The 18,918-nt window shown below is 39.6% G+C and overlaps 2 protein-coding genes across 2 annotated transcripts in view; one reads left to right on the plus strand and one right to left on the minus strand.

Annotated features, from left to right (window-relative positions):
- Positions 1–3,497, plus strand: part of LOC110539933 (glyoxalase domain-containing protein 5) — a 137,530-nt gene extending 134,033 nt beyond the window's left edge. The window contains 3 exon segments of the mRNA XM_060373657.1: positions 3,099–3,133; positions 3,135–3,262; positions 3,265–3,497. Of these exon segments, the coding sequence (XP_060229640.1) occupies positions 3,099–3,133; positions 3,135–3,262; positions 3,265–3,497 (396 nt within the window).
- Samd5 (sterile alpha motif domain containing 5) overlaps positions 1–18,918 on the minus strand; it is a 417,785-nt gene that overhangs the window by 246,014 nt on the left and 152,853 nt on the right. The gene's annotated exons all lie outside the window — the stretch shown is intronic.

Consider the following 18,918-nt stretch of genomic DNA (forward strand, 5'->3'; position numbering starts at 1 on the left):
ATGAATTAGTAAGTTTCTATGTTTATTTCATATACTCTTAGTTGGGTTAACATGCCCTTTAACTTCAGGGTGGGTGTAAGAGAGAGTAGGAGTGTACATATGATCTCAGTATACTGTGAAACTGTCAAAATTAAAACAATAATCTAAAAGAAGCCTTATCACTTATATGTAGAGAAAGAAAGGAAGTGAGTTTTTCTCAAATTAATAGTAATTCAGGAATCTTTGTGATTAGTTGTGATGCAATCCGTAATGAGAATACATATACTAAGGTTTTCTTTCCTAGTCTTTGAACAAAATGATGCTCATTTTCCTAAAAAGAACAATCAGGGATACAGCCAAAATCTAAGAAATGTCACCATGTAGCTGATTATTTTTTAAAACAGTAACTGTTTGTGATGCGTGTGGTATTTCCCAGCTTTTCAATTTGTCATATTTTGTCATTTCTCATTGTAAATACATTCTCATATTCAAATAATGAGAGAGATAGAAAAGGATGGGGGAGGGAAGGAGAGGAGAAAAGGAGAGAGAGGAAGAACAGACAAGACTCCTGGTTAATTCAATGAAGACACACTTGAACAATGAGCAACTTGAAAGCTGCACCCCGAAATTGTTCTGAGTGCTCCAGTCTTAAAGAGCAGTGATGACAAAAGCTGGCTTTTGGAGCCCACTGTGTTTTAGCTAAGATCTTCCCCAGTGAAGACTCTACTCTAAGAACAAGTGTGCACTACACATAGACCAGGATCCCCAGGTTAGGCCTACATTCCAATTCATTTCTGTTTCGTTAAAGGGGTCCCAGCAATGGGGTCTTCATTTAGGCCAAAGGCATCTTGATTCATTTATTTATCTAATTACAAACTCAGTTCTATATGATAAGAATTCTGAATACAAAATGTGTGACACCACAACATTTAAAATATAAAAAGAGTATTTATAAATTTGAAACTGGTCATTTTTCCTAGACACAAACATAAAACAAACAAACAAAAAACTAAACAAACCCATAAGCTATTGTGATGATTTGAATGAGATATGCCTTCCATAGGCTCAGGTATTTGAACACTTGGTCCCTTGTTGTCTTTTGGGAACTGATGTTAAGGGGAAATAAGTCACTCCAACAAAGTTTTGAAAGTTTATAGCATCACTCAATTTTCAGTCACTCTCTGTTTGCACGTTTGAGGAGGTCGAATATGTAATTGCTCAGCTCCCTGTTCCTGCTACCAGGCCTGTCACTTGCCACCATCTGACTCTCATCAGCCTGGAGCTACAAGCCAAAATGAACTCTGTTCCTTAAGTAAAAAGTAATGCATGTTTGACAGTTTGGACCATCTGACATGGAAAGAGACTATAGAAAGGCAGTTCACAGTTTGAGAAATTGCCTTCCGTGCATAACCAGAGAAATATAATTATCAAGGGACATAAAGATTCCTATATATTGGTAAGATAGTTTCCAGTTTAGGAAAGAGGAAGGAAGCAAATAGTTACAGCACAAGGAGAGCACCTTGATGAATAATGAGTTAATATTGGGAGTTCTCAGTTTTCATGGTTGTGATTTCTATGAAATTTACCAGTCACCTAACAGGACTCAGATCTCAGCTGCTACAGCGTAACTGAAATTGTGTGAAATATGAAAAATAGGTATAGCTCTTGAACTCACAAAATCACTGAGCAAATAATAGCTGTGCAAGATGATTGCTGACCAGTTATGCCACTTCTTTCAAAGTCTGTCTGTGATTTAGTTCTATATTATTATTATTATTATTATTATTATTATTATTATTATTAACAAAATAACATCTGCTATTCAGTTCATATCAGACAAGAAAGGATGACGTTTTGTTTCCTTATTATATCGCAGTGATGACCCATATGATGTCTGATCAAAATGGACCATACAGAGAAAGCGCTGGGTAAACATGAGGATATAATACAAAAGTTAAGACAAGAGGTGCCTCATTGGGTCAAGCACATGCTGTGCAAGCGAGAGAGTAAGTGTGAACCCCTAAATCCACATTTAACTGATACTGTAGCAAGCACCTGCATGTTCCTACCTTAGTGGAGAGGCTGAGACAGGAGAATTTCCAGATGCTGATAGGCCAGCTAGCCTAGTATACCCAGAGGTTGTCGAAAACTTACACACATACACACACAGAGAGAGAAACACACAAATACACATACAGACATGGACATCATAAACATGACAAAACATGGAAAAACATTCAAAAGAACAATAATACTGTAAGTGAAATCTATAACATAAATAAAGTGATAGAAAAAATTATCTGGAAAGCTAATGTGATACCACTGCCATGTGAGACATGGTTCACTGCCAGAGGAATCCAGTGAGGCAAAGCTAACCACACATACCTCGGGAAAGTTCTGGGGATGCTAAAGGGTTAAGTTATCCAGAGGAAGTGACTGCATCAAAATATTTCAGATCAAAGGAACACTCAGATACTTCACAGCATTGGGGTGCCAGGGCTACACTACTGGAAGCCAGTCCATATTTATTAAAGAGAGTAGCAATTCTCCAAGGCAAAGAAAAGATGCTTTTCCCAACTCTAAGTCATGCCATGGAAGCACTATCTAAAATATTCTTATATACTTCTGTGAAAACAAGGTAAAATACTTCAGTTCTCGGCGGCCCCAGTGCTTTACATTACAGGGAGATGAAATGGTTTTAGTTAAACTGGTATTCCTCTTCCCTATGCATTTATAACCCATGACAAGAGAACTTTCAAAAATATTCTGGACAAAAAATTTTAAAGATTCCATAGTGATTTTCCCCATTGATTACTGAATTGGTTTTGCATAACTTCATCTGAGGAGATCATTCCTTACAGTCTTGCAGCCTTATGTAAACTGAGGATGGCTTGTACAGGAAAAGGATGTTCCATTTTAATTAGACATTGGTGGAAATGACAAGAAAAACACAACTATACATTTTCAGATGCTTAAAGGAAGAAAGAATAGCAATGTTAAACATTAGCCTTCGGGCAGGGATGTGAACTCCCAGGCAGTGTTAGTGACCCTGTAAAAGACTATTGATATTCTGATAACCACAGTTCTGTCCCTACCCCTTCAGCTACAGCACTTTATAGAGGACCAGCAGTCAGATCCCTTCCCCATGTCTTATATAGTCTTGATCACATCATGATGACAGTAAAGAACACTAAAGCCACTACTATGCTCTGTTCCAAGGCCCTGAGCATGGTAGACATTGTTTTCAACGGAGACTAGAGAGCACTGTGTTCTGCAGACCAACAATTGACCTGAAGAAGGTGGGAAAGGAATTTAATCCTGAAGTGCCTCACCTGAAAGGCTCCCTGGACAGATGTCTAATCACAGACGTTCCTTTGGAGGAGGGGATCAGCAACTCAAGGCTTCCTCCCATTGAGGAAGGCCCAGTTGCCAGAGCAGGAACAAAGGGGTCTATTATGTCCAACTACTTCTGAGATCCTGACTGAAATCTGATTGACATGTCCAATTACATCACCTGATAATGGAAACTGGCCCTCCTCCATTCTGTTCCCGAAGATGTCAGCCTCCCTCTATTGCTGAAATCTTTCGCCTGGCCTACAGACTTGCAAGACCTGAGAACTTTGGCATGTTATACATCTTGTAAAAAGGACTTAAGACAGGTTTGTGTGCAAAATTTTGTTTCTAGATGGCTTCCAACAAAGCTAATCCAATAAATTACTCATCTTTCCATTAGAAAAGAAAAAAAATCAGCTAAGCATTTAGCAGCATACATTAATAAGCACATGTGTAGTAAACTTAGAGTTTATAACTCTCAGTACATGCCTAATGGAGAAGCATCCACAGAAGCAGAACAGCAAAAGTTATGAGCAAAACAGAGTAGATTAGCCTTCCTGTAAGACTACAAACAAAGGAGATTCAAGATGGTGGCAACCAGTGTGTACCATATCTGAGGGGTGCAGGATCTAAAACTCCTAAATTGGTGAGTGGAGGGGCAGATGAAGCCAGAACATGGACATTGAGGCTTCCTGAGTGAGAGGGGACAACCCATGAGCTGAGACCATTTGGATCCAGGTCACCTGTGGATGTCTCCGGGGACTGAGAGTGGTGAACATTTAACCTGCACCGACCGCACGCCCCCTTGATGGTCACCCCGCCTCAGTGGAAGCGGCCTCCAGTCTGTGCTAGGAGCAGCAGGCTGAGAGAGCAGAGGCGGTCCTCTCGGTTCTGCAGCGGTGGAAGGCTGTACTGGCCTCCCAGGTCTGCGGGCAGCTATACAGGCTTCCCAGGTCCTCCCAGCAGGCAACTGTACCAGCCTTCCAGTTCTGCGGGCGGAAATACAGGCTTCCCAGGTCCTCCCAGCAGGCAACTGTACCAGCCTTCCAGTTCTGCGGGCGGCTACACAGGCTTCCAAGGTCCTCCCACCTAGGACTGCACTGGCCTCCCAGGTCTGCAGTGGCGGCAGGCAGCTGGACATGCCTCCAAGGCCTCCCACTGGTGTCCGTACCAGCCTCCCAGATCTATGGTGGTGGCAGCAAGGTGGCAGATAACATGTATTGCCCCAGATATCAGATCCTTCCCACCCCCACACCCAATCTGAGCAACAGAGGGATTCTTGGGGTAGTGTTCTTGACATTGACCTACCTGTTCTGTGGGTCTACCAGTGCAGTCCAGGCAAACAACTCCTGGAGCCCAGACAGATCTTAATACCAGGAGAACAGTACAAATGGCCTGTAGGGCACTGAGGTATTCAGGGAAACTGCACGAGCATTGTGCCCGTGAGCAGCGACAGTGCCCACACCCCCTCCTGTGCTTAAGTCCCACCTTCTAGGCCTTGACATGCTCTCGTGCCCTGCCCTTCAAGGCAACTTCCATGCACACTCACACGCTTCCTCACCCGCACTTGTGCACCTGTGCCTGCCACTTTCCTCTCTTAGCTACAGCTGAAACAGCAACACACACTCTCAAACCAGTAGTCCTCTCTCATCTTCCTAAAGAATACTCCAGACACCAAAGAAAGACAGACCCAGTCTGAAGTACAGACTCCAGGAACAAACAGCAAATGTTACAGATAAGCAGATGGCCAGAGGTTAGCAGAAGAACACATCCAACACAAATCAGGACATCGTGGCTCCACCAGCAACCTCCCAAATCAATGGACATTTTAGCTCATCAGAAACACAGGAAAATGACTTCAAAACTATGTTTATCCAGTTATTAGAGGCACATAAAGAGGAAATGAACAAAGCTCTCAAAGAAATACATGCAAATAGAGCCAATCAAATAGAGGCACAAGTAGAGGCACAATTAGTGGCATATAGAGATGAAATGAAGAAAAAATAGAGACCATCATAGAGAGACAAGAATCCACATACAAACAGATGAAATAAATAGTACAAGGCATGAAAACAGAATTAGAATCAATAAAGAAAACACAGAGAAAAGCCCAAAGCTGGAGAACTTAGAGAAAAGATCAGACTACAAAGCTAAGCATCACCAATAGAAGACAAGAGATGGAAGAGAGAATCTCAGGTGCTGAAGATACACTTGCAGAAAATAATACATCTCTCAAAGAAAAAGCAAAATCGGAAAAGTTCCAAACACAGAACATCCAAGAAATCAAGGATGCCATGACAAGATGAAATCTAAGTATAATAGGAATAAATGAAAAAGAGGATCACAGGCTCCAAGGTCCAGAAAATATTTTAAAGAAAATCATAGAAGAAAATTTTCCCAATTAAAGAAAGAGATGTCCAGAAACATACAAGAGGCCTACAGAACACCAAATAGACTAGACCAGGAAAGAAACTCCTCACATCACATAATAGTCAAAACACTAAATCTACAGAACAAAGAAAAAAATATTAAAAGCAGCAAGGGAAAAATGTCAAGTAACATATAAAGGTAGACATATCAGAATCACATCAGACTCAACAGAAACTATGAAAGCCAGAAGGGCCCAGGAAAATGTCATGCAGACTCTAAGGGACCATAGATGCCAACCCAGACTACTATACCCAGCAAAGCTTTCAATCAACATTGATGGAGAAAACAAAATATTCCATGACAAACTACACTTAAAAAATATCTACACAGCAGCTCAGCCCTACATAAGATACTAGAAGGAAAACTCCAATCCAATGAAAACAACTACACCCAAGAAAACATAGCATATAGATAATTTCACAACAAAAAATTCAAAAGAAAACAAGCTATGAAACACAGTAATACCACCAACTGCACAATAAAAGGAGCATTCATTGGTCACTATTATCTATCAACATCAATGGACTCAACTCTTCAATAAAAAGACACAGACTAACCAAATAGTTGCAGAAAAAGGATCCACCATTCTGCTGCACCCAAGAAACACACCTCTGCAACAAAGATAAACACTACCTCAGAGTAAAGGGCTGGAAAAATGTTTTTCAAGCAAATGGACCCAGAAAACAGGCTGGGGTAGCTATCCTAATATCTAATAAAATAGACTTTCAAACCAAAATTAATCAAAAAAGATGAGGAGGCGCACTTCATTCTCATCAAAGGAAAACTCCACTCGGAGGACATCACAATTCTGAATATCTATGCCCCAAATACAAGAGCACCTGTATTCCTAAATGAAACATTATTAAAGCTTAAATCATACATCAATCCCAACACCTTAACAGTGGAAGACTTCAACACTCCACTTTCATCAAGAGACAGATCATCTCGACAGAAGCTAAATAGGGAAATAATGACACTTACAAAGATCCTAAATCGAAAATTTCACGCAAACTTAAATGAGTATACCTTCTTTTCAGCACCTGATGGAACCTTCTCAAAAATTGACCATATAGTCAGTCACAAAGCAAAACTCCAGAGACAAGAAGACTGAAATAATCACTTTTATCTTATCAGACCACCATAGCCTAAAACTAGACCTCAACAACAACAGACATAACAAAAAACCTACATACATGGAAACTAAACAACTCTCTATTCAATGACAGCTTGGTCAGGGAAGAAATGAAAAAAGAAATTAGAGACTTCCTAAAATTCAATGAAAATGAAGGCAAGACTTACCCAAACTTATGGGACAAAATGAAAGCAGTGCTAAGAGGAAAGTTCATAAAACTGAGTGCCTACAGAAAGAAGTTTGAGACATCTTATACAAGCAACATAACAGCACACCTAAAAGCCCTAGGAAAAAAAGGAAGCAGACACATAAAAGAGGAGTAGACGATTAGAAATAATCAAACTCAGAGCTGAAATCAATGATTTAAAAACAAAGAAAACAATTCAAAGAATCAATGAGACCAAGAGCTGGTTCTTTGAGAAAATCAACAACATAGACAAACCCTTAGCTCTTTGGAAATCAATGTAGCACTTTCTCAGACAATTAGGAATAGTGTTCCTCAAGATCCAGCTATACCACTCCTAGGCATATATACCTAACACTCCTAGTTATATCCAAAATATGCTCAAGTACACAACAAGGGCATTTGCTCAACCATGTTCATAGCAGCTTTATTCATAAATAGCCAGAACCTGGAAACAACCCAGATTTCCCTCAACTGAGGAATGGATACATTAATTGTGGTATATTTACACAATGGAATGCTACTCAGAAATTAAAAACAAACAAAAAAATCATGAAATTTTCAAACAAATGGTGGGATCTAGAAAAGATCATCCTGAGTGAGGTATGCCAGAAGCAGAAAGACACACATGTTATATACTCACTTATAAGTGGATATAAGACATATAATATAAGATAAACATATTAAAATCTGTTCCCCTAAAGAAGCTAAGCAAGAAAAAAGACCCAGGGTAAATTGATCAATCCTTAGAGAGGCAAATGGGATGGACATTAGAAGAGGGAGAAAACAGGAAACAGGACAGGTGCCTACCATAGCAGGCCTCTGAAAGACTCTACCCAGCAGGGTATCAAAGCAGACGCTGAGACTCATAGCCAAACTTTGGGCAGAGTGCAGAGAATCTTATGAAAGAAGGGGGAGATACAAAGACCTGGAGGGATAGGTGCTCTACAAGGAGAGCCACATAACCAAAAAATCTGGGCCCAGGTGTCTTTTCTGAAACTGATATCCAACCAAAGACCATGCATGGAGATAACCTAGAACCCCTACATAGATGTAGCCCATGGTAGCTCAGTCTCCAAGTGGGTACCCTAGTAAGGGGAACAGGGACTGTCTCTGACATGAACTCAGTGGCTGGCTCCTTGATCACCTCCCCTTGAGCGGGGAGCAGCCTTGCCTGGCCACAGAGGAAGACATTGCAGCCAGTCCTCATGAGACCTGATAGGCTAGGGTCTTCCTCTGTGGCCAGGCAAGACTTGGAGAAGGGCATGGAGGAGATGAGGGAAGGAGGATAGGATTGGGAGGAAATGAGGGAGGGGGCTACAGCTGAGATACAAGGTGAATAAACTACAATTAATATAAAAAATTAAAAAAGACTAACAACAAAAAGACATACATAAATAATCATTCAAAGATATAGATAGGAGGCATATTCCTTTCAAAGTGTGTATATATACATGTATGTGTATAAATATGACATGGATATGTAATATGTTTATGCTACAAATATACAAGAGAAATAAAATGGCCAGATGACCAAAGGGGTGAAAAGGAAAGAAAGACAAAAGAAAAGGAAGGGAAAGAAACCAACAGTAACACAATGGAATTTTGCAAGTATAAAGGAGAGTGAAGAATACACAGGGTTTGAATCCAATGGAAGAACCAATAGTCAACAAGTAATCTGCTCAGGGATGAAGAGAGAATGTAACAAGCAGGAAAGGGTTAAGGTGGGGCTTCGGGGATGTAGGCTATGTTCTCTGTGTGGTCATAACAGTGAGAATCTTGGGGGCATTTGCTTTGCAACAGCTGCTCTAGCTGCATGCTTCCTATTTGTAAAATTTTCTGAATAGATGCTGTGCTTTAATAAAAAGTCAGAAACAAAAGTCAAGAATAGTGTAAAAAAAAAAGAATAGTGTTTTAATACACGCTATAAGCATTTGTGGTTACTTCATTGAAGTATTAGGAAAGGAGTAATTCAGAAACGGTCTTAGAAACTCAAGAAGGCCTCTGCAGTGTCCTCAAGGTTAAATGTATTTTTAAAATAATATTTTAACACTGTGTTCCTCTTCTATTACAAAAAAAAAAAAAAAAAAAAGCAAGGCCAGAGATCGAAGCCTTCCATGTAGGAAGTTATCAGTGCCATGGACTCTGTGTTAGGGCCATTGTTTGCTCCTGTGCTATGCACCTTTCCGGAGAGAGGAAGAAAAGGAAGAGCACAGAGAGGGGAAAGGGGAAGAATCAATTTCGCTTAAGAATAACTGATGAGGTACCAAAAATTAACATGTAATACATTTATTTTCAAATGAATAAATACATATTACAAATGTTTCCGGGTGTTAATTTCTCATACAGTAAACAGCAGTGCGTATGAGTGACAGTAGTAAAAGCTCTTCAGAGCCCTCAACAGTGTTTAAGAGGAAAAGGAGCTTCTAGGACCAAAAACTTTTGAGAATCTCTCTTAGGAAATGTAGGGTCTCCAATTATTTTAAAACAGTCTCACTTACATGTAAATAAGCCCTTTTCTGGCATTTGAAAACTTTAGATGTAGTTAAAATATGCATCATGCAATCAATTCTGTTTGCAAGTCTTACTCTAACAGGCAGACTCTGCCGCTGGCGAGCAGTATTCAAGCCTCGCCTCTGAGATCTTTTCACAGTGACCAGGCAGAGAAGGGACTGAAGGCAAGATGGCAGCTCTCAATGTACTCAGTGGGTGATACACAGCTCAGGAGGACAGGGCAGACAGGCGGAAGCATGCACTACTTATTCAGAATAAACCTGTGGTCATCCCAGAATTTCAAAGTTGAACAAAACCCCAAATTTGTGTTTTCATTGGATTTTTCTATGTATGTTTCTATCATAGGTGTTAAATAAAAGATTCAGGACTTGAAAAGAATTTGTTCAATGCCTAAAATGTGCAATAAAAACGTCACATTTTGCCAATTATTTGAACTGATGAAAATGTTAAATATAAGGATAATGTTGAAGGTTCATTAGAGCAATGTTCTGATGCTCTGAGGGCTTATTTCAGAACATATTGCTCAATTAATGAGACTGGCAAATATAAAGCCAATATATAAACCAAATATAAAGCCATGATCTGATTCAGATTTTAAACACACATATATCCATTAAAAATAAAATTAATACCCTTAGTCACTACAGAAATATAAACTAAAACTGCTTTGACAATCCATCTTACCCCAATCAGAATGGTAAGAGTTAAAAGAAAAAATGACAGCAAGTGCTGACATGGATGTGGAGAACGTGGAATGCCTAATCCCTGTGGATGGGCCACAAACTGCTACAACCACTATAAAACCAGAGCGGAAGTTCCACAAAAGCTATAAATAGATGTACCACATGATCCAGAAATAGGCACTCTGGCATTTTACCAAAAAAATTCCATATTCTACTAACAGATACCTGCTCATTCATGTTCATTTCTGTGCTAATTCATAATAGCCAGGAAATGGAAACAACTTAGATACCCATCAAATGATGAATAGATAATGAAAATGAGATATTCATAAATAGTGGGATATTATTCACCTATAAATAAAAATGAAATTTGCAGGTAAATGGACAGAGCTGTAAATAATCGTTTTCTGAGTGAGACAACCCAGATTCAGAAAGACAAATACCACATGGTTTGGCTCATGTGTGTGCTAGCTTCAGGTCTTTAGACATGTGTGTTTACATTGGAGTACCCAGAAAAGTCAGGAACCTAGTAAGGAGCCATAGGGGGATGTTAGGAGAACAGTGTTGAACAAAGGTAGTATGAAGGAGAGAAGGGATTAGAGGAATTTGGCAGGTTAGTGAGGTAGGGGGTGGCAGTGCAGCGTAGAGGAGGAAGCATCCTCATATAGATTAACAATACAGACTTTTGAAAGTACCGCTTAAAAACCTACTACTCTAGAAGCTTACACACACACACACACACACACACACACACACACACACACACATGCTAAGTTTAAATAGAGTCATTCTATAATGGGAAAACAAGGCTTCTCTTAGCCATGACTCAAAGAGGAAGATTAGGTGGAGCCCATTGACCACCATAAGTGAAGAGGTGCAGAAGGGAATCCACTGAGGCATTCACAGATGGAGATCTCAGGTTACAACCACAGTCTGAAGATAGATACTGAAAACAAACTAGGAGATTTTCCAGGGTGCCTGCATTCTTTTCTGGTATGTACCAATTGATACACTCTTAAAACAGAATTACACAGGTCCAGGACATAGGCAAAGGTCATGTGGCCAGGAAAAGATCATTGACTCACACAGGAACACTAGGCACAAGGGACACCTTAAAATTCATGTGTCATGGTACAACTCTGACAGTCAGTGAAATATTTATCTGATATGCAAAGAAGCAAGAAAAGAAGCTTATCATAAGGAGTGGAATTATTCAAAATCCACGTGGAAATGATACAGTGATGGAATTAGCAGAAAAAACGTTGCAAATGATCCAACTCTCTTCATTTGACCTGATTAGGCCAATGAACAGGTAAAACTGAGATATGGAGGATATCAGAGTCCCCAAATCAAACCTTGAAATGAAATCATGACATTTAACACGGAGTCACACTGAATGCAGTTAACAGCAAAGTAGTTCCTGGGGAAGAAGATAGGACATCCAAATCAGCACCAGGCATTTTTAAAAGAAGAGTTACTAAGGGATAGATGTCTCCAAGTTCAATATCTACTTGACATATTAGGCTAGCATTATGTTGATACCAAAACCTTAAAAACATATTAGAGGGAAACCACAGATAAATTCTCTTCATAAACATAAATTCAAAACTTTTAACAAATCTTCAGCTAATCAAATCCAAAAATGTAAATCTATGGCTGATATAGCATGACCACATGGAATTTGTTCTAGGAATAAAAGATTGCTTTAACATTCAAGTTTTAATTAATATAACTCCTCTATTTTAACAGACTACTAAGGAACAGAGTCAGAAAAAGTAATAAGAAAAAAGCAATGTCTAAAGGAAATATCTCTCAGTTTGATAGTGGTAATCCATGAAAACCTAAAACTGGCGTCTTATTTACACATGAAGAAAGCAAAGGAGTGGTATCTGCTCTTACCACACATCCTGACATTACAAAGGAGGTCCTAAGAAGTACAATAACAACAAATAAGTAATTAAACTAATGTATGTTGTCCAGAAGGGAAACAAGAAGGGCTGATATCATCTGAAGCCATGTGTCACTGTAGCATAAGCCCTTACGGTATTATCTGCTGACCAGATCAACAATTCAAGGCCCATAATTTGCAGAATTATGATAGACATAAAAATCTTTGTATTTCTACGTCCTGTTGATGAATAAACAGTTGAAATAAAATTGATATCTAAGCTACAAAAAGAAAATCTGGAGTTCAAGACTTGCACATTTAAATCTAGAAAATATTGTTGCAAGGACATCTGAAGGCCCAAATAAATGAAAATGTGGTTAGAGATCTGAAGATTTGGTATTGCTCAGAAAATAGTTCTTCTAAATTGAACCTTTATTGCCATAAATAAAATTTGCATGTAAACATAAAAGACCCTAAAAATCCAATGTAACTTTAAGACAGAGAACAATGTTGGGAGTTCTACCATTTGACTTTAAGACTTATTACAGCCTATAGAAAGCAGCACTGCATTGTAGCGATTTTAAGATGGGCAAATAGATGGATGAAACAGAGTGAAGAGTGCATGAATAGCAGCACAATTTATAGTCAATGCCTTCTGCAAAGGTTCAGAATCAATTCAATAGGGAAACATCTTGTCAACAAAAGCTGCTCAAACAGGTTCCCTCCCAAGTGACTTCTTTGCCAGCATCTCTTACATGATACAATAATTAATTCTAACTTGAGCTTCAAGGGCTGGGGAAATGCCTCAGTGGGTAAGAGTTTTTGTTGTGTGAGCATGAGGACCTGAATTTGAATCCCCAGCATCCACGTAAGAGCCAGGCGTGGTGCAGAACTTCTATGTCTGTAACCGCTGTTGGATAACAGACTAGGCAGGTTCCAGAACTTCATTGGCCAACTGGCCCCCTGAAAACAGTGATTTTAAGTTCGGTGAGAGAACTTACCTCAAGAGGATAAGAGGAATAACAATAGGGGAAGACAGCAGACTTCAACACACATGCACATACACATGCACTCGCCACGCACACACTAAAACCTGTTTGAAAAGAAAAGACTTTTATCTAAAACACATAAAAAGCTTTTAAAGTTTGAAAGTTGTTGCAAACTCTAAACTGAAAATAGAGAAAATACTTGAACACACTTCATGCAAGAACATGTGTAAATTAAACAAACATACAGTTGTTTAATAACATTAATCATGAGATATTAAAACTCTAAAAAGATTCTACTGAAAATCTGTTAGAGTTTTTAAAATCAAAAAAGCCTAACTATACCAAGTTCTGACTAGGATGGGGAACAAATAGAACTCTTACAGACTGCCAGGCTGAACATAAAATGACATGACTATGATGGAAACCTGCTCAGGTGTTTTTAAAGAGACCTAGACCTACTAATTGGCCCAGTCATTTGATTCTCAGGAAAGATGAGCAAATGTTCCTATAAAAACACATAGATTAATATTATTTTTAATATTTTGTGTGCCTGTGTGTGTGTGTGTGTTTATGTGTAAATAACTATTCCACAAAGGTCAGAGAAAATTTCTTGTGTTTGTCCTTGACTTTCACCTTGTTTGAGATAAAATCTCTTTATTGTTCCATTATGTGATCCAGGCTAGCCAGTCTAGGGGTCTCTGGGGGTCTTCCTGTCTCCACTTCCATCTCAAGCAGGGATTATAGATCCGTGTGTCTGTGCCTGGCTTTACCTCAGTTCTGAGCCTCCGATGGTCTTCACACTTGCATAGCAAGCCTTTTACCCGCTCAGCCTCCACTGGAGTCCCACTCATTGCTACTTTGTCAAGCTTTAACAGTAAAGCAATAGTTATTGGAAATAGTTCAAAAACAGGACAGAATAAGGAGGGTGCTCGTGTGTGTATGTGTGTGTGTGTGTATGTGTCTATGTGTGCTCATAAAACTATAGTATACAGCCACAAAAATCTCATAAGTATATAATTATACATAGTACATACTCACACTGCTGAATACATAGAAAGCCACTAGGAACTTTTACAGGCAGCTAACATGTTTATTTTCCTGACTGTGGTGATGGTTTCCTGAGAGCACCTTGATCAAAACATACTTTACACACATCTACTGTATGCCAAGCAAAACTCACAAAAGGTATTAAAAAGTTCGAGCCCAGGCAACATGCCATCATGTCAATAAGATATCAATGTAGTATTAGTTGAATGTACTTCCCCTTCTCCATGACCTCCAGCTGTTCTTTCAAGGTTTCTCCATATCATTGAGTACCCATCTTATACTCTAATTTTGTGTTTGAATTTGAGTAAGACTTGTGAAGAGAGCAGAGGGCAAAAACAGATTAGATCCCTTCTTTCTGCCCACCCAAAAAAAGAGCTTTGGTAGACTTCAAAATATATATTAATAAGACCCTAAAAGGAAGAAAATAATCCTGATTTATTGCTTATGTTACTGGGAGCGATCTGGCAGGAAACAAAACCAACAGTTAATCTGCCAAGCAGAAAAAATGCAACCCTTTGTCGGCTGTTACACAGCGTTCCGCTGTTTTATGGTGGGAGTCTATCAAATTCAACACATTTTACATGATTGCAAATTCCCTAAAATCTGAAGACTCTGCAACAGTGTAACAATGAGAGACTGTGCTAGTTTACAATAACAAATTTGGTTATTCTTTATAAATTCTACTGTTTTATTTTTAATAGTAACAAGACAAAAAATGCTATCAATGTTATTTTAATATAAAAGAATATGTGTGCTTTAATGTGCATATGAAAAGATAAGAATTGTTTTGCCTCTGTACTCAGCCATATAAAATAACAATAAGACAATCTTATGGGTAAAATGCATCTATAAATATCTGTGATAATATTCCATAAATTACACATTATCCCGCCTCCATCGCTTGGTGGAGTAAGTGCCCTTAACCAAAGATATGGGCTGGGAGCGATGATGTTCTTTATCTTTTCTGCTTAAGCTCTACTAAATGCAGCCTTAAGTGGGCAGCTATTTGCAGAGTAATATGAGATGACACGTGGGACCACCCAGAAGTGATTCAGTTATCAGTAAGGAGCTGCGTCTGGAAGTGGATTGCTTGCTCAGTTTTTGGCTGACCAGCTTGCTGAATGTGATCACCCACTCCCTCTAGGACATCTGAGAGCTTCTCTGGTCCTGCTGTCCTCCTGCCTTCCCTCCTCAGCCATCTGCCATGCCTATGTATGCTTCCTTTTTCTTCTATGACACTGATCCTGACCCAGTGCGCCTGTCACCCAGCAAATCTCTGTCATGATGAGGATCCCATTTGCTCTGGGCCTGCCCATCCCATTCCCTTGTGCTTTCGGGTACTCACCCACAGAACCAAAAAGAAAAACACTTTCATTTTCTTTTCCCTAGATGAAGCTTAGCTTCTCTCAAGATCAGAACCTTTTTTTTTTCTCCAATACAAGGGCCACGTTCATGAGGTTCTTGCTCTCTTGTTCCTCAGTCGTTGCCTTCTTAGTCTTCAGGCCTGTTCCACTTTCCCCTTTCTGCACCCAATTCAAAAGCTTCAGGGATGGCTCTGTCATACTTAAAACCTTCCTCACCAGTCAACATGACAACCTTTCTAACATCTGGTACTTCCTAAACTCTTTCCTAAGCCTGGTCCAGTCCAGGGAGGTCCAGGTTCACAAAGCCTGAGAACTCCTTGCTAATCTCAGATCATCATGCATCCCTGCTTGCCCCTCCTGTTAAGTCTCAGCTATCAATACTGCTAGCTGCTTTGAAGATTTGGTCTATGAGACAGAGTCATAGAAATCAGAAAAGTAAACATTATCTTCACAGAATGAAAAACGTTTTCCCTTTAATTTAATAAAGGCCACTCGAAATGCCACTCCCCACTTTTGTCTGTTCCCTCATCATCCAGACCCAACCTCTTTTGTGTCAGACTTTCATCACATCTGCCCCAAGCCTGAATCTCCTTCCCTCCCCACACCTTGTTATCAGGCAATCCCAGGCCATCCTGTCTCCCTGGACATTTGTCTTTGCACATGGTGACCTCCCTACCAAAAAGCTGCACCTCTCCTCCACCATCGTACTCCTTCCTTAAGGTGAAGTCCAAATGTCTCTTTCTATATGAATGCATTTCCCACCCACCTGAACATGACTCAGCCCTGTGTATGTCCTTAACTGCCTACTATGTGTCAGCCATGATTTAGGATCTACAGATCTATCAGTGCGATTGTACAGCGAGCACCTCTTCAGACAGGAGGATGATGGCAACAAACAAGAACAATTATGAGCAGAATTATCTATCTATAAAACCACTAACCAGGATGTAGAAGTAGAAAGGACTGAGAGATGGAAGAGAAGCTGATGTCGACTGCCCTACTGATGAGATAACCTTAACAGCTCAGCGTCCAGTGGGCTGCAAATCTGTGAGAAGATGTTCTAATGCATATTTGTGCCTCCAGCTTCCAGAATGGTTCCCAGCACCGGGCAGAAGTTGTGAAAACCTCAGGGCATGCTCTGCTTGTTCTTGTCTGGATACACTTCACATCCTCAGGTGGCTTTTCTCGGGGGTGACATTACCAACAGGTAACAGACTGAAAGATGACAAGGCTCAATTACCATAAAAGCAACACACTCCTGCTTCCGGAGCTTGTAAAAGAAATAGTTGAAAGGTGATTGTCCTTGGTGTTGCTATAGTGAGGCTTAAAGCTAAATTCTTAGCATTTTCCAATATATTTGTGAGCCTCATAAAATTTAAAGAAGTTTAATTCTTGCTCTTTTTATTAGGGGAAATAACCAGGAGTTCCATGCAATCCACTGTCAGAAATATAACAAATCACTCCAGCTCTCTTAGAAGGTTTACTGTTTTTCCATTTGAAATAAAATTTTAAAGATATTGCAAAGTGCTCCCCTCTTTAAAAAACAGTGGTAATCTAAAAGTAGCTGAAAACTTATATTATAATTTTGGACCAAAAGTACTATATCAAATAAAACAATTTTCAGAGAGACATCATGAAGTATACTATGCATAAGTCTCAAGCAAAATAAACCAGAAGCTAGAAAACAACTAGCAGCCTCTACACACAGAGCCATGAGCTAGTTTGAAAAGAACAAACGTGGGCTTAAGGTTACTGAGGTTTCACCACAGAGGTCGAGCTGCCTATGGCACATCTGTTTCCTTTGTTCTTTTGTGGTATGGATGTGTATGTAGCTCTAACTTGGCCTGATGGTCTCATGAACAAACCCAAGGGAATGGGCTCACAATGTATCTTTTATGTTTTAGACCTGAGATTACACGTCTAGAGAAATTCCACGAATATAGTTTAGAACTATACTTTAATCTTTGTTGAAGCATTTAGCCTGTTTGGTAGAATAATAGCTGATCAATAAAACAGAAGAGAAAAAGTGTTTGATGTATGAGCCTCTGTTGTTCTCTGAATAAAATGTCTTGAAATAAGCATTATGGTCTTCATGTCTGAGTGCCCCTCTCTTTGTCTCTATCCCTGTCTCTTTTATCTTTTTTTGTCTCTCTGTCTCTGTCTCTCTCTCCAAAACTATGCACAAGATTGTTTTCTTAACATGCCAATTTCAATCAATTAATTGATCGCTGTACTGAGGAGGGCCAAATCGGCTATCAGCAGGCGAGACTGCAGTGATCAATTATTGATGTCTGCATGGGCAAGAGTTAGTGTTTTCACATATGCTGTTCTTGGCTTCAAAGGATAAAAACACCTTGCTTCATGGAGTATACATGTGATGGAGGAGAAAGCCTGGCTGGAGATCTGGAAAGGAGCGGCACAGAGGGGAAAAGAGAGGCAGCTGCTGGATTCAGCTGTCCCTCTCTGCAGATTCTATTTGTGCTAAAATCTTACATTTTCATTTTTTATTTAATAAGGCAGGAAAGTCATTCAAAGAGTATAAACTAGCTACCTCCCAGGACCATAAAAAAAATGAGAGAAAGAGGCAGCATCTGTTGGGATTGGAGGGGAAGCAGAATCCTCTTTCTTTCAAGTGGGAAAACAGTTCATCCAAACCTCTGTAGCAGGACAGAGAAACAGAATCATGAATGTGACAGTAGAACAGTATGTTACCCCAAACTCTGGGTGACATTTTCTGGGGAGGACTTGGAGATTGCTCTTCTGATCTACAGTAAGTCAAGACAGAGATGAGAATGGCCTTCAGCACTGAACTAGGCTTGCAGGTTGGAGATGTGGGAACCAGCTCAGTTTTCAGCTTGAGAGAGATTGCATGTGGCCACTAGACATCAGCTCTGCAGGCCAGCTTCTGAGAGACGTTCCTTGCTGTGACAGACAGCCGGGTTTCAGCAGCTCTCTGCCTTCCCCCAATTCACTCTATCACCTGGGAGGATCTCATATTGTCTTGTTTTTCCTTCCAAACCCTGCAAAGCTCTCCAGGGATACGAAGCACTTAGAAATTGACACTTTATCACAGCCATTGTCCTCATTTTCTCTGTTAACCAGAAGAGACATGAAAGAAAAGGATATAAAAGAATAGCTTTCTGTGAATATTTACAGCACAATATTATGTCATTAGAGAATGCACCGAACAATGGTGATTAAATACCAAGTTGTACTTATTGATAATCATTTTTAATAATTACAGAGCTTAAAATTACCTTGTAAAATAAAATTATTTTACTCATTACCAAAGAATCTGAAGATCATTACCCGTTATCACTTTTTCCCTAACTTAACCTGCACTTTCTTTTAAAATCCTGTCTCTATAGAGACCAA

The sequence above is a fragment of the Meriones unguiculatus genome, chromosome 20, assembly GCF_030254825.1.
Source record: "Meriones unguiculatus strain TT.TT164.6M chromosome 20, Bangor_MerUng_6.1, whole genome shotgun sequence".
Classification (NCBI taxonomy): Eukaryota; Metazoa; Chordata; class Mammalia; order Rodentia; family Muridae; genus Meriones; species Meriones unguiculatus.